The 27,794-nt window shown below is 34.7% G+C and overlaps 5 protein-coding genes and 1 pseudogene across 6 annotated transcripts; 4 read left to right on the top strand and 2 right to left on the bottom strand.

Annotated features, from left to right (window-relative positions):
• On the top strand, positions 1-5,356 carry LOC120133402. The gene is made up of 7 exons (XM_039149995.1): positions 1-642; positions 733-1,064; positions 1,908-2,639; positions 2,956-3,084; positions 3,699-3,902; positions 4,403-4,603; positions 4,886-5,356. Exons 1-7 carry the CDS (start codon positions 375-377, stop codon positions 5,024-5,026), a joined length of 2,007 nt encoding a protein of 668 aa, XP_039005926.1. The 5' UTR covers positions 1-374; the 3' UTR covers positions 5,027-5,356.
• On the top strand, positions 1,654-27,708 carry LOC120133404 (transcription initiation factor TFIID subunit 15-like). Of its 2 annotated transcripts, XM_039149998.1 has the most exons (4): positions 1,654-1,669; positions 18,191-18,193; positions 27,108-27,465; positions 27,615-27,708. In XM_039149998.1, exons 3-4 carry the CDS (start codon positions 27,110-27,112, stop codon positions 27,703-27,705), a joined length of 447 nt encoding a protein of 148 aa, XP_039005929.1. In that variant the 5' UTR covers positions 1,654-1,669; positions 18,191-18,193; positions 27,108-27,109; the 3' UTR covers positions 27,706-27,708. The 2 variants fall into 2 exon arrangements, with proteins under 2 accessions (XP_039005929.1, XP_039005928.1); XM_039149997.1 differs by lacking the exons at positions 1,654-1,669; positions 18,191-18,193 and adding an exon at positions 26,933-27,028.
• Positions 5,717-7,580, bottom strand: LOC120133405 (annotated as a pseudogene).
• LOC120133406 lies at positions 8,394-8,881 on the top strand. The gene has a single exon (XM_039150000.1). The coding sequence runs from the start codon at positions 8,483-8,485 to the stop codon at positions 8,861-8,863; it is 381 nt and encodes a 126-aa protein (XP_039005931.1). The 5' UTR covers positions 8,394-8,482; the 3' UTR covers positions 8,864-8,881.
• Positions 11,949-13,965, bottom strand: LOC120133403. Its single transcript, XM_039149996.1, has 4 exons — positions 13,932-13,965; positions 13,470-13,487; positions 12,235-13,418; positions 11,949-12,129 (listed from the first exon to the last, which is right to left on the bottom strand). Exon 3 carries the CDS (start codon positions 13,396-13,398, stop codon positions 12,271-12,273), a length of 1,128 nt encoding a protein of 375 aa, XP_039005927.1. The 5' UTR covers positions 13,399-13,418; positions 13,470-13,487; positions 13,932-13,965; the 3' UTR covers positions 11,949-12,129; positions 12,235-12,270.
• LOC120133382 (WD repeat-containing protein 43-like) lies at positions 16,208-18,179 on the top strand (the record flags this gene model as incomplete). The annotated part of the gene is made up of 6 exons (XM_039149976.1): positions 16,208-16,373; positions 16,810-17,060; positions 17,142-17,224; positions 17,442-17,553; positions 17,671-17,745; positions 17,850-18,179. Coding segments are annotated over 6 exons (873 nt in total), but the record flags the coding sequence as incomplete, so codon positions are not given.
• Positions 27,709-27,794: the final 86 nt, after the last annotated feature.

Raw genomic sequence — 27,794 nt, 5'->3', positions numbered from 1 at the left:
AAAGGAGAAAAACCAACGATGAAAGGAGGGGGAAAACAAAGCCAGAGAAGGAGATACAATTCAAGCAATACTGTTGAAGTATAATTACAAGGAAAAAATGATTCCATTGAGCTTGTATAGAAGCCTAGAATAGAACGGAGTTCCCATCGACAACCAGCCTGTCTGATTTCCGGCACCGGTGAATTGACCCATTTACCCGTTTATTTAGTCGGAAAAAGGTCGTGAGACCACCGTTGAATGAATCTGGCATGTGAAAGTGGTTTTCTCCTGGGTTTCAACTCCAAAATAATTTCATTTTAGAAGAGACTTTTCTTTTGTTTTGGTTTTTAATTCCGGAAGAGTGCATTGGGGCCGTTCGATTGGAATTTTCGATCATGGTGATGAGGGCATGGATGGCAGTGGAAAAAACAAGGAGGATCGTACGGACGGCTTTTTTCATGGTGGCGATGCTGGCGTCGCTACTAGCATCGTCCCTTCCGTTGCTGGTGGCGGTATGCGACATCACGGTCCCTTTCCTTTTACTCTCGAGCTTCACGTGCATCACGTGCTACGGTTTCCACGAGCACCTTCGTCGTTACGATTTCAAAAACTCCTTAACTGATATACCTCTCGTCTCTATCCTCAGATCTATAGTAATCACTTGTACGATTCTTATTTCCATTATTCATGAGTTCTTAGAAAAAACAAACAAACAAATAATTCAAAATTTTCTTTGTTTTTGGGGTTTGGCAGGTGTGTATTCGATGTGCGACGGTCCAGCGTTATCCCATGGACCTTACTTAGGAACGGTTACTTTATGTTCATTCATTTCGATTCTTCTACTTTCAGTTAAAGCATGTGTTTTTACGGTGAATTCTCAAATAGAGGCACAGGCAGAGGCAGGTATAGAGGCGTATCCAGCTTATTCCCTTGCAAAGCAAAGGCTTCATTTGAAGAAATCATGGGGGATGCCTGTTTTGTTTCTTTCGTTAGTAATTTTTGCACTTGGTCACACTGTAGTTGCTTATAGAACAAGCTGTAGAGCAAGAAGAAAGCTTTTGCTTCATCGAGTTGACCCTGAAGCTGTAAGTTTTCGTGCCTTTCATTTCTGGGTTAATATTGGTTTTTGTGATTTTTATTACTATATAAGTATTTATAATTATCATTGCCTTTGTGACTTTTTTTTTCTTTTTTCTTTTTTGATTTCCGAGAAATCAAGCATATAAATCGACGTTTAAAAATTTTCTGATAACTAAATGCACGATTTTACTTAATATATTATGCTATAATTACATTGAAATTATTACTTTTTTGTAACAATGGATTTTTCTTTTTTGATGCAAATAAAGTCTAGCAATTAATTTTTGTTTTTGTCCTTATATTTTTTTCTTGAATTGAAGTTAAACTTTTAATAGTTGTTTTGCACGAGAAAAAATCATGATTTTTCGGTAATGTGAAAGTATTATGTTAGAACTGATTTTGCATTTAGTTGATTGTTTCTGTTTTCCCCCCACCAGTTTCTTATTTCTGTTTAATCAACAGTGATTTAGCTTTCTATCATTATCTTTATCCTTTTGTTTTTAGCAATAATTTTAGGTAAGAAAATTAACGGTAAATAGCAAGTAACTAAATGGATTCTAAGTGGTTTTCAGTTGTCTTTTTCTATGAATTTTAGTTTTATTTTTAAAAAGTTCAAGGAGAAAAAAAATTGAAATTCTGTGGTTTTAGCTGTTAATCTTCAACTTCTATTGTTCTTGTTTTTGATAAGTGAAATAAACTTTTATTGTTGCTCTAAAGTACAACTAATGTATTTTTTATTTCATGTGATGTAAGTCAGTAGTTCGATTCCACCATAGCTTAAACTAATGCAACCACAGAGCCCTTTACAGTTGTCATAGTTTTTGGTAGTAACATTCAAGTTACTGCAGGTTCTTTCATGCAAAAATATTCTCTCCGGCTTCCTGAAGGTTCGATCTTCCACTCCCTCTGCAGGGAAAACTCCAAAAAGCGACAGTGAAACCAGGCGAAATCCTTTCAGGCAATCTCGAGATGAAGGGGAACTCCCTGTTAGATTACTTGCTGACATAGATAGTATGTTCATTAAATTGCAAGGACTTACCATTCATTACAAGCTCTGCTTTCCTGGTTCTCCCACTAGGTCTTTGTTATCTACTACATTTCTAGAATCAAAAGTTGGTTCTATACCACAAGTTTCTCCTGGAAAGCTAAAGCTTGAGAGGCAAGCACTGAAATTGTTGTCAAAGACGCAATATAACCATCTTCATAGAAGCTATAGCAATCATTTTCAGACCTCTTCACTTTATGCTCCATTGTTGGATGGATCCCCAAGCTCTCCTGTTCTTTCTGATGATATTCCTGTTTTGAGCCATGAGGATTCAGTTACACACTTTGAGACAAGTCATTTGAACTGTGGGACTCTAGAGCAAGACATAGAGGCAAATGTCCAGCTTGGAATTGTTTTAGTGCATGGGTTTGGAGGGGGAGTCTTTTCATGGAGGCATGTGATGGGGGTGCTTGCTTGTCAGGTTGGTTGTTCAGTTGCTGCTTTTGATCGGCCTGGCTGGGGATTGACTTCTAGGCCAAGCCGGAAGGAGTGGGAGGGAAAGGAGTTGCCCAATCCTTACAAGCTTGAAACTCAGGTATGGTTTGGTGCTCTTTTAAATGTTGTTTGGTTATTGTCAGGGAGATGCATTTCTGACACTTAGGATGACTCACCAAGGTTTTCAAAAAAAAAAAAAAAAGTATGACTCACCGAGTTAAATGCCTTAAGATGTACTACATATGCCATGTCGTTTATATAAGCAGTTCTTTGAGTGCTCTAGGCCTTATGTTACACGTATAACGCTTGAAGCTCTTTTTGAGTTTTTAAGGACTTCCTTGCTGTATCTTCTGTATATTGTTTGTTCTCTTATCTGTCATATGAAGTTCATAAGTATTATCACCTAATATTTTCAGGTTGACTTGCTTCTTTCCTTTTGCTATGAGATGGGGTTTTCTTCAGTGGTGCTTGTTGGCCATGATGATGGAGGCCTTCTTGCTTTGAAGGCTGCACAAAAAGTCCAAGCCTCTGTGAATTCTTTTGATGTGAGTGATGCTTCAAGATTTTTCTGTACCATTATTAACTGACTGGTTTTGTGGGTTTATTTTTGGCATTTTTTAAGGATGCTCGCATTTTAAACTTTTATGAAAGATATCCAAATAAAGGACAGAAAATTTAAACCATGGTGTTTTAAAGGTTGTTTGTCTATTTCTCTAATTCATTTCAGCTTTCGTGTTTTAATTGACTGCTTCCTGAAGTTGAAGAAGCCTAGTTGTGGGTTTAACTTATTGGAATGAAGGAAAATTAAAAGATTATTAAATTTAGAATAAACCTAGAGAAAGGCTTTATTTAGTTATTTGTTCTTGTCGGATTTTCTACTTCAATTTACCGGTTCCTGTTGTCTAAGAATATATTTGTGGATTTAACTTTTGAATATTGCATATGAGGTTTGAGTTAGATGTTCATTATTTTGTTGCTGTATATTGGAGTGTCAGGTCTCATTGGAATTCCGTATTATAGGCTAAAATTTTGTAAGATGATCTCTCTCTGATTGTATAAATGGTCATGACCTATTTAAATCTCTGTTAGTAGGAGTGGCTTGAAATGATTAAGCTTAGTTCTTACTGTTTATCCTTTGTTTATTTGGTGGTTTACTCAGATTACGATCAAAGCAGTGGTTTTGCTAAGTGTTAGCTTGTCAAGAGAAGTTGTCCCCGCCTTTGCAAGGATACTCTTGCGCACTTCACTTGGGAAGAAGCACTTAGTTCGCCCGCTTCTGCGAACAGAAATTACACAAGTGGTGAATAGGCGTGCATGGTATGATGCAACTAAGTTAACAACAGAAGTTTTGAGCCTGTATAAGGTATATTTTCTGCAAAACTAAAATGTAGGGTGGTAATCTTGCATATGATTTGAGGGGGAAAATTAAATTTGGGAAGATACTGTAGAATCAGGGAATTTACTTTTGAAACAACAGCTTATTTTGTGAAATGAACAAGGGAATCTTAAAAAGAAACTAATCAAGATAAAAAAACGCATAAAATACCAGGGTTAGCGCATTTATGCAGACTGATGATGTTGGAAAAGTATGAGTTTCTGTATGTGGAACGATTTATTTTCATGAGTAACAAAAAGAAGGGTAAAAAGCAATTTGCATCTGTATTGCCATTGTAACATAAGGAATAACTCGCTACTAGTTACCGTGAAGGAAATTTCCGTTAGATTTTACATAACTTTCATCTGCGTAGCATACTTTATCAAATTACTTAGCTTATATTTAGGTTTATGAAATTGAATGATAGCTACTTGTTTGAAGTTTCAGTTTAGGTGTTTGATTTGCTGACATGATCTTGCTTCAAGCAGGCCCCACTATGTGTTGAGGGTTGGGATGAAGCGCTACATGAGATATGCCGGTTGTCGCATGAAACAATCCTTTCACCACAAAATGCAACGTCACTGCTAAAAGCGGTTGAAGAGGTCCCAGTATTGGTCATTGCTGGTGCTGAAGATTCCCATATTTCTCTCAAATCTTCCCAGGCCATGGCTTCAGAATTTGTTAATTCTGTAAGTATTCTGCTTCAATTTGTATCCTGATTTTATCGAGGACAGTCAAACTTCTTATCACTCTTTTATTCCGGTATGTAGTTTTTGAAGAAATTGAAAATATTGCATGCATAAACTCTACTGAAATTCCTTGTTGAGTGTTCACCTTGAGACAATGTTTTTGTTCCATTTCCGGATCTTGTTGTCATATTTCAAGCTGAACTTGTCGAGTACTTAATTGATTCTACAATATGCAAACTATGAATCGTGTTTGTTAATGTTGCTATATTTGTTGGCATGCAGAGACTGGTTGCAATATCTGGGTGCGGCCATCTTCCTCATGAGGAATGCCCCAAGGCATTACTTGCAGCTATTTCACCTTTCATAAGCAGATTGCTAATCAGACCAGAACTGCAAAAAGTCTTCAGGACGCCTCCTTTTTGACTTATTTAAATAGGGTTCTTATGTCTTGTAGGAGCCATTCAATCCTTATCTTTAATTTTTCCTTCCCCCCGTATTCATCAAGCAATTTACCTCCAAAGGAAGAGATAAATTCAACCTCTCTTCTTTTGGGTAATTTTGATGAGTTAAGAGCCTTCGCTGTAGCCCTCTTTCTCTGGGGAGCTGTCTCTCTTGTAATTTTCCTTTGCTTTCCATCTGATTTTGGATGCATGGTGGGGATGAAAAATTTGAATGTTATTTGCTACTTAAAAGGAGTGGTAAAATGGCAGTACATGTACATATTATTTGTCGAAATTAGCAATTAATGCATTTGAGCTTTGTTTCAAATTCAGGACGATGGTTTGGAGTTCTGTTTCATGGTTTAATTGATTTGGATTTTTGACAAAAATCAACATATATTCAAATAATTGAACTTAATGTTTCTTGTTCAAATGAAAAATCAATTTCATATTATTTAATTTTGCAATATACGATATAGCCTAACAAAAAAACAAAGTTGGGATACAAAGCATTTCTATGGCAGAATAATTGACCTGAGGGAGTTCAATTAGTAAAATGGGAGAAACGAATCACTGAGATAAAAAGTAATGAGCAGTGTCTTCATCTATCCATAAAACATATCAGCAGTTTATATTAGAATCGCATCATGAAGCCATCTTTCTAGTTCAAATCCTGAACTTTCCATAATTAGCAACTGGAAAACAAGTATCCACCTTGTCCTGAAACAAGCAGGCCCCGAGAACATTTTTCAGAGGCTAACGGGTTACAAACAAAAGGCAACAGAGAGACCAATTAACATAAGCTACTCTTTGGAGGATTTATTGATAAGTGATTTGTGAATGTGTGGGATAACACCACCACCGGCTATGGTTCCCTTGATCAACGTATCAAGTTCTTCGTCACCACGGATAGCAAGCTGTAAATGCCTAGGTGTTATACGCTTAACCTTCAGATCCTTGCTTGCATTACCTGCCAGTTCTAGCACTTCAGCAGTCAGGTACTCCAGTATGGCAGCAGTGTATACAGCAGCTGTTGCTCCAACCCTTCCATGTGTATTAACTCTTGTCTTCAACAGCCGGTGGACTCAACCCACCGGGAACTACATAGAGTGCATGCCGTACAATAAGAATCAACTGATAATAATTTTGAACAATTAACTGTAATTCAACTAGAGAACAAAGTATAATCCAATTTGCAGTCTACATCTTATAGATGATCTATGCCTAGATGACGTACAGAAAAAAAAAGAGAAAAAAACAACCAATTATGCTTATTCAAACAAGGAAAAGGATGCAGATTTGGAAGATTTTGGAACTTACCATAAAAAAGCATAGGCACATGTACCAAAAAGCAAGACGATTCCAGATATGAAAACAACCATTGTAAGCTTATAACATTGGATATCTAGATATCTATGTTCTGAAAGTCGAAACAGTTTTTGAAGAATACAACCAATCTAACCAACAAATCTACCTATTATTTACCAAATAGAACAAAGTTTTAGGGCATTAGATGATGTAGATGGTGATTAAGACAACTACGAGTCCATAAAATGTTAAACAATATGGTCATATTCAGAATAGCAAGGATTTTATATAGCAAAATGTTCTTCGTAGTATGTCAGCAGAATGACTTGTCATGAAGCTTTAATGCTGTAAATTTCAATTTTATATAACAAATGAACGTGCATTTTCTTTCCCTGTGGAAATATCTCTATTACCCACAAAGCTTGTACAAACTTTTACTAATAATGGAAGCAAATTTTCCCAACTCCCCATCCCATCATTCGGCTTTTCTTTTTCACCCTCATCCATGTAAATGACTACTGATAAGGCAGAATTCAGGACCATGATTGCTCATAGAACACTGTCCCTTTTTGCAACGACATCATAAAACATATGAATCCTTTGAATTGATAACTAAAAGGGAAACGACAAAGAACACAATGGTTCATACCCCCAATTCAAACATCAACGCAGCAATGGCTACCTTCAGTGACATCCATTCAAACAATTGTGGGTAGATTTATTGAGGGCATTTGGAACAACGCCATTGTTAGGCCAGATTATCTACCATAATCCTCTAACAAAGCAAATATTTGTTGCTATCTACAAATGCAAGTTTCTCTTCAATAATTCCACCCGTAATTTTTGAAGCATTCATCTAAAAAAAATACCAAAAAAGGCAATAAACACGAGGATTGATTAACAAAAGATCTCCTTCTTGACCCGAATCTAAAATTTTGCCTGGAATTGAAGAATGCTTCATAATTAAAAATCCAATACACCGAAACAATAAAAAAAGGTAATTCAAGCCGAAAATTAAGGGGGAGAGAAGGACCTGGAGACCAGCACGAGATGAGCGAGAGATGGGTTTCTACTTGTCCTTCTCTTTGTCCTTGGCGGATTTGCCAGCTGTAATCAACCCTTTCGCTCCTTTCCCAGACATTCCCACCCAATTTAATTAGGGCTTTTATGTTGTTTTCCTGCTGAACAGAAAAATATGTTCTTTGCTTGGGAGAAAAGCCTGATATTGATGTGTTAAAGAGAAGAGAAGAGAAGAGAAGAGATTGAAGAAGTATTTCGGGATATGAATAAGAAAATTCCCAAGTTACCCTTTAAGAAAATCTGATCCACATTGTATCCAAACAGAATCATTTTTATTTTTACATGATCCCGACCAATAAGTCCATCCTAAATTAATCAAATAAAGTAAACATACTTAAATAATCATTATAAAAAAATATCATTTATACCGATCAAAATCACTTTTTAATTTTAATATGTTATCATACAATCAAAAATAAAATAAAAAATTAAATCAAATATTACATATTCATTTAATAATAAATTTTAATTTTATAATAATAATAATAATAGAATAAAAATATTAAACACGTATATATATAATAAAAGTATATCATATTAGTTACATCTTTAAAAAAATACATCCAAAAGATAACACATCTCATCAAAAAAATGATAATATTTTAAAAATTGACAAAAATAGAAATTAAATTAAAAATAATTTTTAGTGTTCTTTTTTACTCAAAGATATCCTTTCTTTGACCGGTTCGTAAACTTCCATTTTTCTCGACAGCTTTAACATAGAAAAGTGCGGAAATAAAGAAGGTCGTCCCCACCTGTACACGCTCTTCCATGTCCTCCACGTGTCCTATCTTATCCGTTTTAAGAAAGTTTTGGTCTCCTCTACCCGTCCCTACCGTAGCGCCTGTGTATCCCACCTTACACATGTTTCGACCAGGTCCTATATAGTATATAACCATCATATCTTTAAAGGTTATATTGAGCATATCCTTTTTAGACCGCAGACGATAATTGCCCGACCACTGTATCCGCACAAAAACCTACAAGTGGTTTTTCTCCATTCTTCATTTTCCAAATCCTTCGTCTTCCCTGAGAAACTCATTTTTTCCCAATGGCGACAACTCTTGCGTTCTCCCTTTCAACCCCGATCCGGGCCTCATCCGGCTCACTTCAAAGACCCGATCCGAGTCGCAGAAAACCTGTTTCTTCCTCCTCCTGGTGGGCTCCTCTCTTCGGGTTGTCCTCCAACCCCGATTACCTTAATGATCGCAATACCGGTCTTACGTCGGAGGGAAAGTCAGACATACCAGATCCGGACTCAGATCCGAGTAGATCTAGAGTTGGATGCACGACCGGTTGCTTCACCGAGGGGAAAGCAAAGCAACTTCGTAGGAAGACGATGGAGAACGCGGCGTTTCACGATATGATGTACCACTCTGCGATCGCGTCTCGTCTTGCGTCTGATACGTCGGGTTGGCCGGTAAGTGATTGAACGAAGCCTAATAATAATCGGGTAAGGGTAAAAATAACTTTTCGGAATGAAAGTGTATATAAAATCATATTGTTCCTACGCTGTTGTTTTTTTAATTTGGTTGGAAATCTGGGTAATGTTTCTGTTAGTTCCGGGAATACGGTTGATTCTTGTAATATTGATTTTAGACCGTTGGATCGTCAATGACTGTGTCTCTAGCTACGCTCTTTTTATTTCATGCGTCGATGAACGATGTTGCATGTTCGTTCCCTCGTCTATTGTGGGACCCGTAATCTCGTGCTCTTTTTATGACGTGGTGAATGATCTTTGTTCTAATGGATGATGAGGAAATTTTTATTTGTATTAAAAGTTATATTTTGTTTTTTTATTATTTTTCAATTTATGAAAATTAAATTATCATTTTGCCTCGTATATTTTATATTTTTTACTAAAAAAATTAACATATAATAATAAAATTAAAACAAAGTATTCAAAAAGACGATGAAAAAAAGAAAAGAAAAGAAATATGCGTCTAACCTAACGTAAATGTTGACGTGGAAATTTTTTCACCTGAACCTCACCAACAGTCTAAAATTCGAACCGCAACAATGGCCCAAAGTTTCCAGAAACTGGAACCGCTCCATCCCGATCACCAACTAAAACCCAGCCACCACTTCGATTCAAATGTCACATTTCTCCATTGCCTTCTGTTTCGCTCCTCACTCGTCACTTCGCCGTCGATCCAAATGCCACATTTCTCCATTGCCTTCTGTTTCGCTCCTCACTCTTCACTTCGCCGTCGATTCAAATATCACGAAAATGAAGTCCGATTAATTCCGTGAACATGTAAACGTCTTTTCTCTCAACTACTATTAACATTAATTCGCTGAAAATTACAACAAAGGAGGAAAACACAAAATTAGATTTAATTAAAAGAATTTGTGGTGGTGGGGGGGGGGGGGTTTGGGGAGGGAAGGAAGGAGTTACAGATGTACACAACTGTATATTCGAGTGGGACTCGTACTTATAAAGCCAATTTAATTTACATTTTTTTTATAATTTTGTTTAATTTAGTGGGCGTATTTTATAATTTTTATATAAGTGGATTTTTACACGACATCTATGTGATAATAATGAATAAACTGCACCAAATAATAAATCTGTCAAATAATAAACATACCTCAATGGTTAAAATAAACATTGTTGTTTATAAAAGTTACGGGTTTGAATATTAGTGATTGTAGAGGTAATTAAATATTCATTATCAAATTGTTGAGAGTACTTAGAATAGATACTACTTTATAATCTCCTTTAGCTTAATCAATAATAATAATAATGACTAAATTGTGATAAATTTATTATTTTTTATTTTTCAAATAAGTATATACAATGGAAAAAACTTTTCAAAAAATATAAATAAATATCCAAATTATACATTAATTTTGTTCAAATATTTAATGAGATACATTAATTTTTAATTCATGCAATTATACACAAAAAAATTACTTTAATTCAAATTTTATATATTTTAAAATTAAACAAATCCATTTACTTTTACATTAAAATAAATATAATTATATATATAATATGTGATACTTTATTTTCAGTGAAAAATAATTTGTGTAAGCCTACAAGCCTATGAAACACATTTGGTTATGTAATAAAATTAGGATATACAAGTAATATGAGGAAACATATTATATATACTCTCTTACTCCTATTAACCACAAATCTTTTATCAAATATTGATTTTGATTCTTTCCAAAATTAGATATCATGAGTTATTAGATTTTACTTGTGATCTATAAATATAGTTATTTTTAATTTGAACTAAGTCATATTTGTGGCCGATATAATTAATATCTTATTGGATCAAATACGATAATAAAAATTAAAATTAAAACTAAAACGAGAAAGAGCTAAATTAAACGGCTCAATAAAATTTGAATATTTAAACGAGAAAGGATTAAATAAAAAATGGATTAACTCTAACAATGCCATTCAATGATCATTTAAAGTAGGGATGGACCGAAAAGGGGCAGTCATCCGTCCCTAATTTAAAGTCTTCAATTTTATCAAGAAGGAAAAAAGGTTGAGAGTTTCTAACATAAATTTCTTTCAACGATAACTAAAATAAATGCTTTGACTATAACTCAAGGTTTAGCCTTGATTTAGAATATCAAGGCTGTATATACGTTTAATCGTCTACATAGTGCCAGTTTTGTTTTGACAGTTAAGGTCCGTAATGGAGGCTTTAGCATGGGTGCTGCAATGGCCGTCTACTCTGCGACTGCTTATGGTCTTGGAAGATATGGAAATGCCAATCCATACCTCATCTACCTAGGGGCAGTTATCGGACTAAGTGGGAGGCTTCCAGGCTCAAAGTATTACATCTTTCAGGATTAATTTTCTAACAAAGCCACCTGTAAACTCTTTCATGTTTCACACTTCTTGCCATGCAAAACATGACATTAGTTTGGACCACCTCCTTGAACGAAATGCATTTAGAGTAAATAAGTTCAGGCAAAAAGACTCTAACCTCTCATTGAAGGTGTTGCTTTGAAGGGGCTTAAGGAACAATGAGAAGTATGACATTAAGCTGCAAGGCACACTGCATCCTTCCTGATTTTGCTCAGCCATGGAACCTGTATGCAACTGTCTCTTTCAAGCAAATACTGCAACTTACTCAGTACTATGTTATCGCAATGTCTACTGACATTCCAGAATGTATTAACTAATTCTCTTATAATCCCTGATGCAGGTGATGATGTTGACCCCTACATGTACGGAGAAACATCTGCTCATTCTTCGAGTGTAGCAGAATTTCGAAACCTCGCCTATAAAACCTATCAAGTATGAAGGGTAAACTATACATGCTTTTGCAATAACAGTAATTAGCTCGTTGTTTGTAGACAGATCATGCATCATCTTACGAGTTGGTTAATTTGGGTGTTCCTGATTGGTCATTACACAGTCCCTAAAGAATTCAGTAATTGTATAAACATGATAAAGGGGATCCAACAAAAAGATATTTTCCAACAACATTTTAAGCAATTCCCGCACTGCAAACAATCAGAACTTACAAAACACAAGGGAACGGACGAAGTTTTGCAAAAGTAGATAACATTTACACAGACGAAATTGATGTTTTTATCATTAAACATTGTTTCTGTGAAAAATAAATAAAACAACAAAATGGGATAACAGGGACTTCATTTTCTACTTCAAAGTCTAACATGACTTAATAAACCTAAACTCTGACCCTTACCCCCTGCTTTTATTTCCATCTGCAATACACACACAAAAGACAAAGCATAAAAAAAGAACAAGGACATAAAAGTCAGCGAGAGAAACAGCAGTCAATATTAAAACTGAGCACAACAGCTTTGTACCTGGGACAGCAAGAATCATTAAACAATGAGGTCCAATCACTGCCCATTATCGGAGGACCATCTTGGTGTTCGCCACCGCAATCCACCTTGGCCTCGACGTGTTCTGTCAGCTTGTGAGCTCCGGCGCCTACCTTGGGAAATTCTATCTGATGCTGAACTACTATTCCTCCATTGGAGAATGCCCTGTGAGGCACGGTGTCTACCTAGAAGTCTCTCTTCTGGCAAAGGATTGTTTCGGTGACCAAAGAGTACTCGATCAGATACAGAACTACCATTCTCCCTAGTACCATGATCATACTCTCGATCATACCTAAACCTCCCACTTCCCGACCTCCTTCTAAAACTATCATCTTCAATACTCCTAGAATCACTGATGAACTCAAGCGCAAGTGTCAAGTATGCAAGATTTATAGTCAACCAAGAACGAAAATCCTCTAGATCTGAAAGGGTTTCTCCATTACTTTCTTCCGCAGCAACTGGTTGGATTGAGCTAAGCATGTCCTCGTAATCCCTTTCGCGCTGTAACCTAGTCCAATCACGCTGTCGTTCTGGATCCACTTCTGATGGTCGGACTAAAGGATGAGCAGACCTAGCATGCTTTCTAAGTTCACTATAAGTCCCACCGAAATCACATGTCTCAGATGAACAACTCCTGGCTTTGGAATTCATGAAGTGACGAGCTGGTTCTACCACACTCCAGCCGTAAATATCTCCTCGACAAAGAGGGCAAAAAAGCTTTGGCTGTAGATCACTATCAGCCTCGGTTTGATGATCATGAAAAGGTGGATTCCTCCAACTACTGGAAGTAGAGGTCGTGTTTCCCAAAGGAATTTCCTGTAACACAGCAGTGGAAGGAGATGACAACGATGACTTGCAAAACTGATCAAGACAATTTGAATGGCGGTAGCTTGTATTGCACATGAAAGGGCGACAACCCTTTTCAAAGGAAGAACACCGCAAAAGTACAGCATTGTGTGGGTGTTCCATGCAAATGGGGCACCTTGCATCCTCCCACTCTTTAACATCCTCAACTGATCCGAATCCCAATTCCAATGGATTCTCCCGTTGGCATTGCTTAGCATCCCCGCCCTTAGAACTACACGGGTAAGGAGAGATCCTAGAGCGTTCAAAAGATAAGGAACCAACTCTTCTATCCTTCGGCATTTTTCTTTTTCAAATTTAAAACTGTCGGTAACAATTATCTTAAAATCTGCCTTTTTTTCAACACCTCAAAGGTAGCACTCTTTCAATCCCTAGGATAACAATAATAATAATAAATTTCAAATTTATGAGATCGAAAGGCAATATATGTGAATAAATAACAAGCATGAATATATTCATCAATTGCATCGCTTCAACCATTTCCAATATTTTTCTGACATTCATTATAAATAAAGCATGGAAAAAAAACAGTCAACAACAAAAATTGTAGCACGTAAAAACAAAGCCAGATTTAAGTTATGATCATATGGGCGAAGGAAATGAAATTTCATCCAAAAATAAAGAATTAAAACCGAATATTAGAGATTAATCAAGAAAATTATTACATCATGCATCGGTCCAATGTTAAAACAGAAAAAGAAAAAAGTAAAAATAAACCAATTATAAACCCAGATGCAATCAATGAAATCTAAAGGAATCATAGCTTTTATGTTAATGAAATTAGATTATAGATCATGCTCAGGGTTCGAACTTACCGGAGTTTTCTGGAAACGGGAGAATTGAAACTTTTTTTTGGGGGGGAGGGGGGTTGAAGGGAGCGTTTTGTTGGAAAATAAATTAATTTAAAGAAAACAGTGCGGGAGAGACTTTTCTGTTTTTACATTTTAAGACGCAATAGCTACATATCGATATTGTCTTGTTGGGGGATATATACGTGAATGTACTTAAAAGTACCAAAGATAATCTTTTTTGGACATTTTTGGTATTTCGGTTTTCCATTTTGATTTTGATTTTTTATTAGTTTTTCCCCGACTATAAATTAGAAAGTTCCATTTTCCGTCCAATTCTGGTGAAAACATCCGGTTCTTTGTTAATATTCGATTAGCTTTCAAATTTGAATTCAAAAATCAAATTATACTAATAATATTTTTATCTAATAAAAAGTTAATATAAAAATGTGATATTTATCTTTTAACAGAAATAAAAATTATTTATTATGAAAAATTCTATAGTAAACTTCGCATACTAAAATATACTACTAATTTGACATACTAAAACACATCACTAATTAAATTGTCATTTCTAAGTAAATATTAAAAAAATATAATGATTTATTCATAATTAATATTTTATTATTTATTTTTAATTTTAATTTTAATAGGAATTTAATTAAACGTTGTTTTTATTAAAAAGTATAATTATTTTTTAAATTTTATTTGTTTAGGATTGAAACACTTAGTTTATTTAAATTTATAAAATGATCCTAGCAACAACAATCAAAATTAACTGCCGACAACTCTATTCATTATCGAAAAATGACGTTCTTCGATATATGATCGTGACACATTCAACTTAAGGCATGGATAGATTCTTTTGTTTTCAACAAAGGTATTTTAAATGGATTTACCACAGCATATGATATAAATATATCTATTTTCTCATATTGTTGAAATCAAAACATAAACAATATTATTTAACTTCGTTCCCCCCCCCCCTCCAACTATTGGCAATAGAATTGAAGACTTTCATAGACTCGTTAACCTCAAAGGTGTTGTTTAGTAAATTCTTCACTTGTTGCGTATTGGATACATGGCAAACAACCCCAAAGCTTGTATTCCTTTAGGTTTAAGTTTTTGAATTGTCTCATTCACGTTTTCTTGCAAATGCAACTAAAAATAGGGATGTTCAATCGGTCAATTCGGTTATTGATCGAATCGGGATACCTAAAATTATTTAATCGTTTTTTCCTTTAACCGTTAATTGAAGTGATTTTTCTTCAAAAGTTTTAATCAAACCGAACAAAGTTTAGTTAATTCGATCGACTAACTGAAATTTATAAATAATATTATGTATTAAATATTTAATATTTTCGGTTAATTCAGTCGGTTAAACTAGTTAAAACTGAAGTTTAAACACTTCTAAGGCTAATATATAAATAATATAAATAATATATTAATATTTAATAATTTCTATTAATTCTGTTAACTAACCAATTTCAAAACGAATTAACTATTAATAAATTTTAAAAAAAAAATTAACTGTTAACTGACCAAACCTAAAATTAACCGATTGATTAATCGAAAAAATTTAAATTCAATTGATTAAATCGGTTAAAACTGAAATTTAAACACCTTACTCGAACATATAATAAGTTCCATAAAATATGAGTATTCTGGTAATGTTTTGTTAGTGTTTAATAAATGAATACGTAATGTATTGATTGTTATAACTATTGTACATTGAAGAACATAATTTTCTGACCATGACTAAGGTTGTCAATGGTTGATTTTAATAGTAATTGTTGGGATGATTTTGTAAACTTAAATAAATTAAATGTACCAATCTTAAACAAACAAAATTCTTAAAACAATTAGAATTTTTAATAAAAATATGATTTAATTATATTCTTATTAAAATTTAAACTAAATAATAATAAATGATTAATTGTGGATAGATCATTATATTTTTTATATTTATTTATTAAGGATAATTTAGTTAACAATGTGTATCGACGTGTCACATTAGTGGTGTGCTTCAGTATGTGACGTACACTTTAGACTCTTCTTAATTATTATAATATCCTATTTTATCATCAAGATATCTATCACTAAATAATATCTTTAATAAATAATTTCATTATTACATACATTTCCTTAATTAATTATGTTTATATCCTAAATATTTGGTGTTAAATTATTTTGTTACCAGCTAAAAGGCCCATATTAACAGCCCATAAACCTTTGCCCTAGTTTCTTTCCTTCTTGTCTATTCCCGCTCCTTTCCTTTCCCGCAGCTGCTGTTTTTCTTCTGATCGTCCAGACCCCCTTTTCTTCTTCCTTCCTTTATTTATTTCTTCTTCTTCTTCTGGTTTTCTTCCTCTTTTGCTCGTCTCAGTTATCATCTACATGGCAATTCCAAAAAAAAAAGAGCGGCTCCTGATCCAGACCTTGCAGCTAAAAGAGGCACAGATATTACTGGTGAGGGCTTCTACATCTTGCTGGATTTGAATTAAGTTCTAATGGTTTTTGGATATGAATCGAATCATATATACCTCATTTTTGTCATTAAATAATACTCAATGTGCTACCTCACCTCCCCCTTCTCTCTTACAGGAGCTAATGGCTTGAGAGAAAAAATATTGCTGTCAAACCTAGCATATCAGTTTTGTACACGTTTGCCGTATGCTTGATATTCAATGATTAATAAAACCCTTGGACAGGAAGAATAAAATGTTAATATGATGTTTGCTATACTTTCTTATCTTTTTGTATCATGTGGTACATAGGATTGATTGGATATTATGCATGATTTAATACGCATCAGATCTCTGTAATAGTTGTGAAGTATGCCCTGCCTCTTTTTTTTCTTCTTCTTTTTGTCTTGGTATTTATTTCATTTATGATTTTGGAATAGGTCAGGGAGAGAACGTAGGCGGGGTCCTTGTAAATGATGATCCAAATGAGCCTACCATGGCTGAGAAACTTGCAAGTTTAGATTTAATAGAAAATCGAAAAACTGAAACCAATGAAAACCAAGAAAGAAGAGAACCCTCTCCTCGTGGCAAGCTTCCCACTGCAGATTCAGTTAATGTTCTGCTTAAGCAGGCATTGCATGCCGATGATGGTGCTTTTCTGTTAGATTGCTTATACACTCAAGATGAGAAGGTCATTTCGTACTGACGGGTCTTTTATTGATGGAAATATATGTATGGTAACAATGCTAATATGAGAACTCTGCCTTTTCAGGTTATAGCAAATACAGTATCTCAGTTGAATCCATATGATGTTCTTAAGCTTTTACAATCTCTTGTATCTATAACGCAATCGAGGTAAAGTATTATATGTTTCGAACAATCATGAATTACATTGAATACACGTGCACTCTTTCTTTTTCTTATACTGTAACTGGAGAAGAGTGATGTTAACCAAGCCTATTCACTTGCTTTATGGTGGCACATTGCTTATTGTTAGGTAAACATAGTTGTCTTGTTTTTCATTTATAACTAGAGCTAAAGTTTTATCTTCAATATTTCTAATTCAATGCAGGGGCGCCGTATTGGCATGTTCCCTCCATTGGATAAAAAGTTTACTACTTCATCATGCCAGTGGAATCATGTCCCAGGAAGCATCTCTTCTTGCTCTGAACTCTTTGTATCAGGTCAGAAGGGAGCATTAAATTATGGATTCTTTTTATTAAAAAAGCCACTTGGATCTTTTATTGTCCAACTTCAATCATATACTAATATTCATAATGGGGATGCTTGTTTTTATGCAGCTTATTGAATCTAGAGTCTCAACTTTTGAATCAGCTCTTCAAATATCAAGTTGCTTAGACTTCCTTTATGCAGGAGTATGTGCTATGTTGAAGTTTTTGGCTGATTAGAACACTGAGGGTTAATTTGGGACCTGTACTGTGAATTGTATTCTTATTTTTTCCCCAATTTTTTATGACAGATTGTTGAGGATGAGGTTGATGAAAATCCCACAATTCCAGTAATATTTGAGGACACGGATGAGAGTGAGAAAGAGGAATCAGAAGATGAAATGGAAACTGATGATGAAGAGAAGGAAAATGAGGAAGCAGTTGATGCATCTGATGACATCAGTGATTTCGAAGGGTTTGATGATTTGAGTGACTGATGAAGAATTATGACCAGTTCGGGTTCGTTCTGTTTAAAGCTCATAAAGTGATCTGGTAACCATCATAAGAAGATGGAAAGCAAGGAGTTTCACAGATGATCACCTTGTTTCCAGGATCATAACATAAACTAATTTTAAGTTTAAATTTTGTCGAGTAAGTTACACCAGGAAGTACAGGTACATGTACGAGAGAAAGATTTGGTGCAACTTCATCATTCTATCATCAAACAAATTCCGAAAACTCCATTGTCCTTTTTTATTTTAGTAACTCACCCAAATTTGCAATTTGCATCAGTTTTGCAGGTTGTACAAGTAACAAATTTTTGTAAACGTTTTCCTTCATGTATTAAAATCTTTTGTAGTTCCTGAACTTGATTTCATCGGCATGAGAAAATTTGTGATTTTAATTTAAGAGCTGGAGAGCTTTTTCTTATTCTTCAATTTATGCTATCTTCTATTTGGTGTACAATTTGCATCATTCTTTTTGGACAAATTCTTTCATGCACAAGTTCTTGATGACTTTCAATTTATGCTCATGGACATTGATCTCTTTCTTGATTGTGACATTTCACCAAAGCTTTTAAAATGCAATGCCAGTAGTATCATGGACAAGTACTTCCAATGCTACTACCGTTTTTCATTTCCTAGCAAGAAAAACAAGTTGAAAGCTTATTCTTCCTGATTGAGTGCTGAAGCGATAGTACCAGTCGATATTCAGAAGACTGATGCTTGATTGGGATCGATTGGGCACGGAGTTAGGGCATGGGAATACTGTAGAATAGTGGGCGTTTGGGGTGTTCTTGTACGGCCTCTTGTATGGTCAGATCCCTTTTGAGGGTGATTGTGGGGGAACAACTATGAACAACATCCTTGGGCAACCTGCAACTTTTCCCAGGATTTGTGCCAGTTATGGTAAAGATCATCGTGAAGAGACGGGGAATGCTCTTGATTTGATAAAAAAAGCTACTGGTGAAATATAAAGAGAATGGGAAATTTGTGGAGTGATGTTGAAAGAAAGAAGCGTGGAGTTTTCAAAGGCGTGGGTTGGGCTCAAAGTAGATCACTTAAGCCTCCACAAATCAAAGATGCAAGTGAAAGTTCCAAAATCCGATATGGCAGAGGCCAAGTTGCTTTTAAACCTTTGTTGTGGAGTTGCGGTTTTATCAATAAAGCTTAGAGATGTATTTGTGTGTGAATAACACAAATATGCAAAAACGAGGGTTTAATTAAAGAGGGTATTTACTTAAATTCGTTAACGGGTTGTAAACTAACTGCCTTTGTACAAAAATAATTGCAGATGTGCAAAATCGTTTCGTTTGTGTATATTTTTAGTTTGAAAAAAAGAAAGCAGGAGAAACGAACAGCATGACAAGATATTGGAAGGGGGGAGTAACGATAATTACAAGGTAAAATGTTGATTCCAATTTTTTAGAGTTAGGATGAACTTGTAATAATGTGTAAATGCTAAAGATTAAATTTTATATTATACCAATCTTATCGATTGTTGTGTTAATTTTCCGTCTATAAATGAGTGGTTAATGACTGTTTTGTAAACTTTGATAACTCGAGTGATCAATTTGTAACATTTTATACATAAGTGAAGGGATAATTTGTGTAATTCATTCTTAATTTTTATGTACATTATGAGTTGCATTGCTCTGTTTAACAATTTAAACAAAGATTGATTTCGTTAAATCAGATAGGAAATGAATTCTCATATCAAATATTTCTATGACATTTTTAAAGATTAAAATAGAATAATTCGTGTAGATTGATATAATTGTACTGTTTAAATAGTTTTCAAAGCAGTATGATTTTACATTCCACCATTTGACTAAAAGAAAAGAAAGGATCAATGAGAAGATCTTACAAATCATAATTTAATCCTCAACTATTAATATAAATTAACCGCTTGGAGTTGTCCAAATCTATCTTAACCATTATGTACATGTAAAGTAGGGTAGAAAACCGTTAAACATAATTATCTATAATAAGTGATATTTAAAAACTTTAGAGTTTTGAACTTCAGTATTTACGGTATTTAAAAAAAATAAAAATCATGGGGAGATGCTTTACACGACAGCTTTAGCTTTGGTTTAGTTGAAGCATACTTAAAATGGTTGTGTCTTTATGGTAATGGTTTCTCGGCCCCTTTCCTTACACCCTAAAGTTGTGGATTTAAATCTCCCTTTTCCAGATTTTACAAGTCGCATGTCGGCATTCAACTCCACGTTTAATTTCTGATCAATGACTTACAAACATGTATATATATATAATTATTTCACAAAGCATTTTTTTTTATTTTTACAAATAATTTTATTATAAATGTTAATATATATGAATTTTATTTGCCAAGTTTAAACGGTAATTGCATTAGTAATAATAATTTTGAAGGAAAAAGGTGAAGGAATGTGTGTTAATAAAAACACACACGCACTCAAAAAGCTTAGCAACCAATGGAATCACCCACCACACTTCGCTCTTTTCCTTCCTTTACCATTCTTCAAGAGAATGGACCACACCTCTTATTATTTATTCTCAATTCCACTCTTTATTCTTTCATCTCTTATTTCTTTATCATCTCTCCCTCATGTTAGTTTTGAAGGGAGAAAAAATAATGGGAAGAGAAATAAAAAGTAATTTCTAAGTTTAATTTTTGTTCGTAACGGAATAATATAAATCTTACTTGTGTTTGATAGATCAAAGGATAAATTTTTAATTTCTTTTATAAAATAAAAAAGAATTTAAGTGAATTCATTGAGTAACTTTAATGGTAAAGTAAAATGTTGTTCTCCCTAAAAGATTCAGATTCGAACACTTGCATGTAGGATGTATTAAAAAAAATTCACTTGTATTAAAAAAATAAATCATTAGAAAAAATAATTTTAATTATATGAATTCTTTACCCAAAATAAATTATATGGAATTTTCCAACAATACCTTAGTCAAGATCTTTATGATTATAGAATCGAAAGACGTCAAATATAAATTATGGTATTGTTTTATAAATTTAATAGTAAAATTTATTGTATTCCTAATCATAATAAATATGATGGGGAAAACCATGTTGAAAGTCGCAATAAAGAGTGGTTTTGGAACAAAAAAGAAAAGGAAAGACAAGGCATAGTGATTAAGCAAAGCAGGCGCATAAAAGACAGAAAAAGAAAAAGAAAAGACGGTCAAAATGAGAACCTTTAAACCTATCTTTATTGGAACTCACCACTTGCCCTTCTCTTTTACCATTTCCATTTTCTTTTTTCTTTCTATTTTTTCCCCTAAAAATATATCCAAGTTATAATCAAATATGTGCATGCATGAATTGTATCCCATTTAGCTTCTTCTTTGTTTCTTTCCCTCTAGACTATTGATGCTATTGCACGACTCATCAATCAAAGCAAAAGGATATATTTATAAAAAAAAAACCTAATCACGTTATTTAAGTTTCATTTATATTCTATGAATTTAAAATTTAAAAAATAATAAAATATCTTTTAAAAAATATAAAATATTTTGAAGTACTTTATGCTATTTTAAAATTGAGAACTTTTTAGATTATTAAAGTTTTTAATATTAAATATATAAATAATATGTCACATTACATGTTCTTAAAGTCTCACATGATTTTATTTTATTTTTTTTAACTGAAAAATGGTTCAAGATAATGTGTATTATAGTTGAAAAAGTCCAAGGATTAAAATGAACAAAAATATCTTCACCTAATAAAATGACAATGAAATACAATTTTAAAAATTTAATCGTGTAATTAAATATTTTATGAAAATTAAAATTTCATCATTTTCCCAAATATCACAATTTAATTCGATTTGTCACATAATATATAGTATAGATATCATATATATATATGTAATAAATTCATGGAACAAACCAATGAATAAACCCTAAATCAAGAAAAGGATAAACATAATTCATGAAATAAATAAAATATCTTTAACCAGCACACACACAAAACCAAAAGACTAAAGCTACTTGATCTTTAACCTCATTCAACCAAAACAATGTAAAAAAGAAAGGGAGAATATTCAAACATAGATGTAAAGCAACACCAATTTTACTCATGTGTTTTTTGACTGTTGATTCTTCAAAGTATGATTGAAATAGACATGACCGAAATAATTGAGATCTGAGATGGCCCTAGCTTCCATTTTTCAGAATATTCCCAGGAAATGAATGTTACCATTCCTGACGGTCAAGCGAACTCTTTGTCTGTGATCTCCTAGTATTAAGTTGTTACAAGGGTCTTCATCTGAGAAATAAATTCTCATAATATTATTCTTTTCATTCGTACAATTTAACAAAATTTAACTCATTGAGCGACTTTGATAGTAAAAATGAGTGTTGTCCCCTCTAGAAATTTTGAGTTCAAATAATTGTGTTTGTAGGTTGTGTGTACATCTATTGTCAAATGACTAAAAAATTCTGATTAAATTTTATATTGTAATCATTGCAGATTAATAATAAAAATCAATATTATTCTAATTTCTTCACTTTTAACACTAGGCTTTTAGCATTAATAATAACAATTAGTTTTATATAAATTAAAATCCTATTAAGTAACCAACTAGGCTTCTTAGTACCCCTCAATTCTCTAGTGTTTTATTGGTGCATCTTATGTCTTCTTTGGATTCCTTTTTCATAGTTCCTCATAGCTTCAGCTATAGATGATTACTTGAGGTCATGTCTTTCTTTTAGATCCCATTGGGCGTATAGGGGTGGGCTCGACTGAGTGGTGTCAGTGAGACTAGACTTAGAGTTTGTATGTTGAATGTAGGCACATTAAATGCTAGGCTGTTGGAGCTGACCGACGTACTAAGTAATAGGAAAATAGATTTTGCATGTATTCAAGAGACTAGGTGGAAAAGGGCTCGCGCCAGAGAGTGTAACGGGTACAAGTTGTGGTATTCAGGCTTAGATAACGCTAGAAATGGGGTGGGTATCTTGGTATCCTTTAGGCTCAAGGAAAATGTAGTTGAAGTTTGTAGATAACGTGATAGGATCATGATGATTAAGGTCATTATAGAAGCGGAAGTGGTGAATGTCCTTTCAGTGTACGCCCCACACGTTGGCCTAGGGGAGGGGGAGAAACGTTGCTTTTGGGATTCGTTAGATGATGTACTTAGGAGTATTCTAGAGGACCAAAGAGTTTTCATAGGGGGAGACTTCAATGGCCATGTAGGTAGTGAAATCGACAGGTATGACGGCGTTCATAGGGGTTTCAGTTTTGATAGTAGGAACGATGAGGGCATACATTGCTTGAATTTTCTACTGCACACGATATGGTGGTCACCAACTACTTCTTTAACAAGATAGATGTGAACTTGATTACGTTCCATAGCGGGGGACATTGTACCCAAATCGACTACATCCTGGTTCGAAATCGGGATCGATGGGCTTACATTGATTGTAAGGTGTTCCCTGAAGAGGCATGTGCATCACAACATAGATTGTTGGTTTTGGTGTTCTGTGTACGCCTCGGATAGAGCACTCATAGGAGGGCTAAACTAGGTAACCCTAGGATCCTTTGGAAGAACTTACATGGAGAGACAGCTGATGACTTTAAGAGAAAGGTTTTGTCTCATACAGGTTTTGGAACTACAAGCTCAAATAATGCATATATGTTATGGAAAAATATGACAAATTTTATCAGAGAGGTGGGCAAAACCACCCTTGGGTTGTCGACATGGAAGGCCAAGGATCATAAAGAATTGTGGTGGTGGAACGACGAAGTACAAACTAAGGTAAAGATAAAGCAAACTTGCTTCAAGGAGTTGCTACAATGAAATGACGATGAAGAAAGATCGAGAGCTAAACAAAGATACAATGAGGTAAAGCGGGAAGCCAAGAAAACAGTGGCTAAAGCAAAGGATAAGGCATACGAGGAAATGTACAAGAGATTAGACACCAATGATGGACAAATCGACATCTTCAGGCTTGCAAAATCCAGGGAGAATAGGAAAAAGGATATAGGTAGCATTAGGTTTATTAAGGATAACAATGGTGTTCTTTTAGTGAAAGATCATGATATTAAGAGGGTTTGGGGTAGTTACTTCTTTGGATTATTTAATAACGGTGCATGTAGAGATAGTAACATAGATGGGTCAACCGACCATCATACTACGACCAATGACTGCCCTACAAGTAGGATTAGGATTGAGAAAGTCAAAATGGACCATAGAAAGATGGGGAGGGACAAAGTTGTCGGTCTAGATCAAATTTCAATCACTGTGTGGTTGACCCTAGGAGAAGAGGGAGTTAAGTGGTTGACCAATATATTTAATATTATTTTAGAGACTGCCAATATGCCAGAGGAGTGGAGAGAGTCTATGGTGATACCAATCTATAAGAATAAAGGAGATCCCCAACGTTGTGGTAACTACAGAGGTATTAAACTACTCGGTCATCCCATGAAGCTATGGGAAAGAGTGATAGAGGCTAGGTTGAGACAGGTTACTAGGGTTTCGGAAAACCAATTTGGTTTTATGCCAGGCAGATCTACTACGGAGGCGATACATCTACTTCGACGGCTTATGGAGAAATATAGGGAAAAAATAGAGATCTTCACATGGCGTTCATTGACCTTGAGAAGACGTATGATAGCGTACCCTGCGATATGATCTAGAAGACCTTGGAAACGAGACGGATCCCAACTGCTTATATCCGGGCGATTCGTGATATGTACTGTAGATCTACTACATACGTCAGAACTATAGTTGGCGACACCAAGGCTTTTCTGGTGGAAATCAGACTCCACTAGGGGTCGGCTCTTAGCCCTTACATCTTCACCTTGATTATGGACGACATCTATTGTGCAACACCAGATAGTGTTCCATGGTGTATGTTTTTCGCTGACGACATTGTTCTAGTTGCTGAAACAAAAAATGAACTGAATAGTAGACTGACTACCTGGACGACTGCTTTGGAATAAAAAGGTCTAAGGATCAATATTGAAAGACAGTTTTTATGTTCAAACTTCAGTGGAAACCAAAACGATGAAGATGTAGAAGTATGCATCGAAGGACATGTTCTCCCCTCAAAGGATTGTTTCAAGTACCTAGGGTCTATGATACATAAAGATGGGGGTGTAGATGACGACGTAACACACCGTATAAATGCGGGATGACTAAAGTGGAGGGTTGCTATTGGAGTTTTGTGTGACAAGAAGGTTCCTCTAAAACTTAAGGGAAACTTTTATAGAATGGCAATAAGACCAGCGTTGTTGTATGAATCAGAATGTTGGGCAATCAAGAAGGATCACGTAAGGAGGATGGAGGCAGCAGAAATGATAATGCTTCGATGGGCATGTGGTAGGACTATGTGGGACATGACACCAAACTCTGCAATTAGGAGGTCTTTGGGGGTGGTGCATGTATCCGAAAATTTGAGGGAGGGAAGGTTATAGTGGTTTGGGCATGTTCTTAGGCGAAAACCGTCGGATGCGGTCAGGAGTGTAGAGTCAATTACAGTCGACGATGTCAAAAGGAGAGGACGACCAAGAATGAAGTGGGTAGACTGCTTGAGATCTAATTTGAAGGATTTAGCCCTTACCGAGGACATGACCTCTGATAGGAAAGTATGGAGACTAAAGACCAGGGTAGCCGAGTAGTGTGGGTCACAGCCATAGGGTGTAGCATCTCTTTCTTCTTTTTAAATTGCCTTTGTAGTAATTTCCATGACCTATACGTTTCTTTCATTGGATTTTATGAAGGATTAGAACTAGGGTAGCGGAGTAGTGTTGCCTTAGTTTAGGTTCTAACTCATTTAGACTTTATTCCTTCTCGTAGCTTGCTATCGCTGACTTCCGTGTATCTTTCTCTTCATGTTTCCTCTTTTTAAATTTAGCCAGGACTTACGTTTCTGTCTATATACAGAGATTTATGTGCATGGATTACTTCCTATTACAAACGCGTATATGAAGACTATTCAACTATGTATTTATTGATTTATGTATACATGCATTGTATTTTATCTTTATTTTTAATTTTTTGACTGTCGGAGGTCTTCCACGGAAGCTGCTCTTAACCTGGCGTTGGGGGCAGCCTACTACCCTACCTTCCCCTTACCCCATTACATATTGGGAATAGAGTTTTATTGTTGTTGTTGTTGATTGCAGATTAATAAGAAAATTTTAACAAAACTAGAATAATAGTTAATACTTTATTTAGAACATATGGGTATATGATTTTTAATATATGCATATTCAAATTAAATGAATTTCAATAATAAATTGCTTTATTACCAATTACTTTAATGAGGTTTTATTGTTGTTGTTGATTGCAGATTAATAAGAAAATTTTAACAAAACTAGAATAATAGTTAATACTTGATTTAGAACATATGGGTCTATGATTTTTAATATATGCATATTCAAATTAAATGAATTTCAATAATAAATTGCTCTATTACCAATTACTTTAATGAGGTTTTACTCGTCATTTTTAACCGGTTCAACTTAAATTTATTTTGATTCCTAAATAGGCCATCGGACTTTGTATTTTTTTTTTAAAAAAAAAGATGTTATAGAAAGGTGAATGAGATGAGACGGGAGTGGTCAAAGAGCTTTTTCAAAGGTTGATACAACTTTGAATACATATAATTGAGTGAACAGCAATTTTGGATTAGGCCTGCTATGGTTGCAGGTTAACAGGATCTTCTGTTTGCTTTTTACGTGGCTGCACTGCATGTATATGTCCATGCACCAAAACCCTAAAAAAACCAGCGAATTTATTTAAAATCTCAAATTTTCCTTTCTCTGTTTTCTTCCTTTATTATATTTTTCTAATACAATTATTATTTCATTTATCAAGGCTATAAATGTGAAGAGCAGGACACACAGCTATCCCTCAATTCATTCCTTTTTATGGGGTCTAAGCGTTGTATATAAAGAGCCCTTACTTGACCCGTTTCTTCAAGAATTCCTTCCATATCCACTCTCTTGTTCAAGTGCTAGCTATCATCTTTCGATTATTCTAATTAAGTTTAGTACTTCAAATCTTAAATGTTTTCTTTTGAGACATTGTATCGGCTGTTGAGTTAAAATGAATTTGTTTTCAAAAGATATGAGCAGGCCGGGAGATTGGAACTGCAGGTCATGCCAGCACCTGAACTTCCAAAGGAGGGACTCCTGCCAACGCTGTGGGGAATTCCGGTCTGGTGAAAACTTCGGTGGATTCGGCGGTGGGAGGGGTGGCTCCTCTTTTGGATTCACCATCGGCTCTGATGTCCGACCAGGTGACTGGTACTGCACTGCGGGAAACTGTGGTACTCACAATTTCGCCAGTCGTTCTAGCTGCTTCAAATGCGGTGCATTCAAGGACGACTCTGCCGGAGGGTCCGATTGTGATGTTCTACGTTCTAGAGGATTCGGTGGTGGTAATCGTTCCGGGTGGAAATCCGGCGACTGGATATGTACCAGGTGAATGCTTGGTATCTTTTTAAATTCGTAAACATTGATATGACTATGTCTTCATGTTAATGGCCAGCTTTTCCCATACTATAGTTTCTTTTGACTGATTTTAGTACCAAAAAAGAAGTTAGATGTATATATTTGGTGGATGAATGCAGGTCGGGATGCAATGAGCACAACTTTGCTAGCCGAATGGAATGTTTCAGATGCAGTGCTCCACGAGACTTGAGCAACACAACTTCATACTAAAAACATACTATCCAGTTCTGGGTACATTTTCTTTCTTTTCTTTGTAACTCTTAGTTTTTCCCCCCATGCAAATTGATTAGAAATGTAAT

The sequence above is a fragment of the Hibiscus syriacus genome, unplaced genomic scaffold, assembly GCF_006381635.1.
Source record: "Hibiscus syriacus cultivar Baekdansim isolate YM2019G1 unplaced genomic scaffold, ASM638163v2 tig00110579_pilon, whole genome shotgun sequence".
NCBI classification, from domain to species: domain Eukaryota; kingdom Viridiplantae; phylum Streptophyta; class Magnoliopsida; order Malvales; family Malvaceae; genus Hibiscus; species Hibiscus syriacus.
This window is presented reverse-complemented; position numbering and strand designations above follow the sequence as displayed.

Coding starts and splice junctions, on each gene's coding strand:
- LOC120133406 (XM_039150000.1), top strand. CDS start 8,483: ATGGCGACAACTCTTGCGTTCTCCCTTTCAACCCCGATCCGGGCCTCA.
- LOC120133404 (XM_039149998.1), top strand. CDS start 27,110: ATGAGCAGGCCGGGAGATTGGAACTGCAGGTCATGCCAGCACCTGAAC. Junction 27,466..27,614: donor GGCGACTGGATATGTACCAG/GTGAATGCTTGG, acceptor GGATGAATGCAG/GTCGGGATGCAATGAGCACA.
- LOC120133402 (XM_039149995.1), top strand. CDS start 375: ATGGTGATGAGGGCATGGATGGCAGTGGAAAAAACAAGGAGGATCGTA. Junction 2,640..2,955: donor CTTACAAGCTTGAAACTCAG/GTATGGTTTGGT, acceptor TAATATTTTCAG/GTTGACTTGCTTCTTTCCTT. Junction 3,903..4,402: donor AAGTTTTGAGCCTGTATAAG/GTATATTTTCTG, acceptor TGCTTCAAGCAG/GCCCCACTATGTGTTGAGGG.
- LOC120133403 (XM_039149996.1), bottom strand. CDS start 13,398: ATGCCGAAGGATAGAAGAGTTGGTTCCTTATCTTTTGAACGCTCTAGG.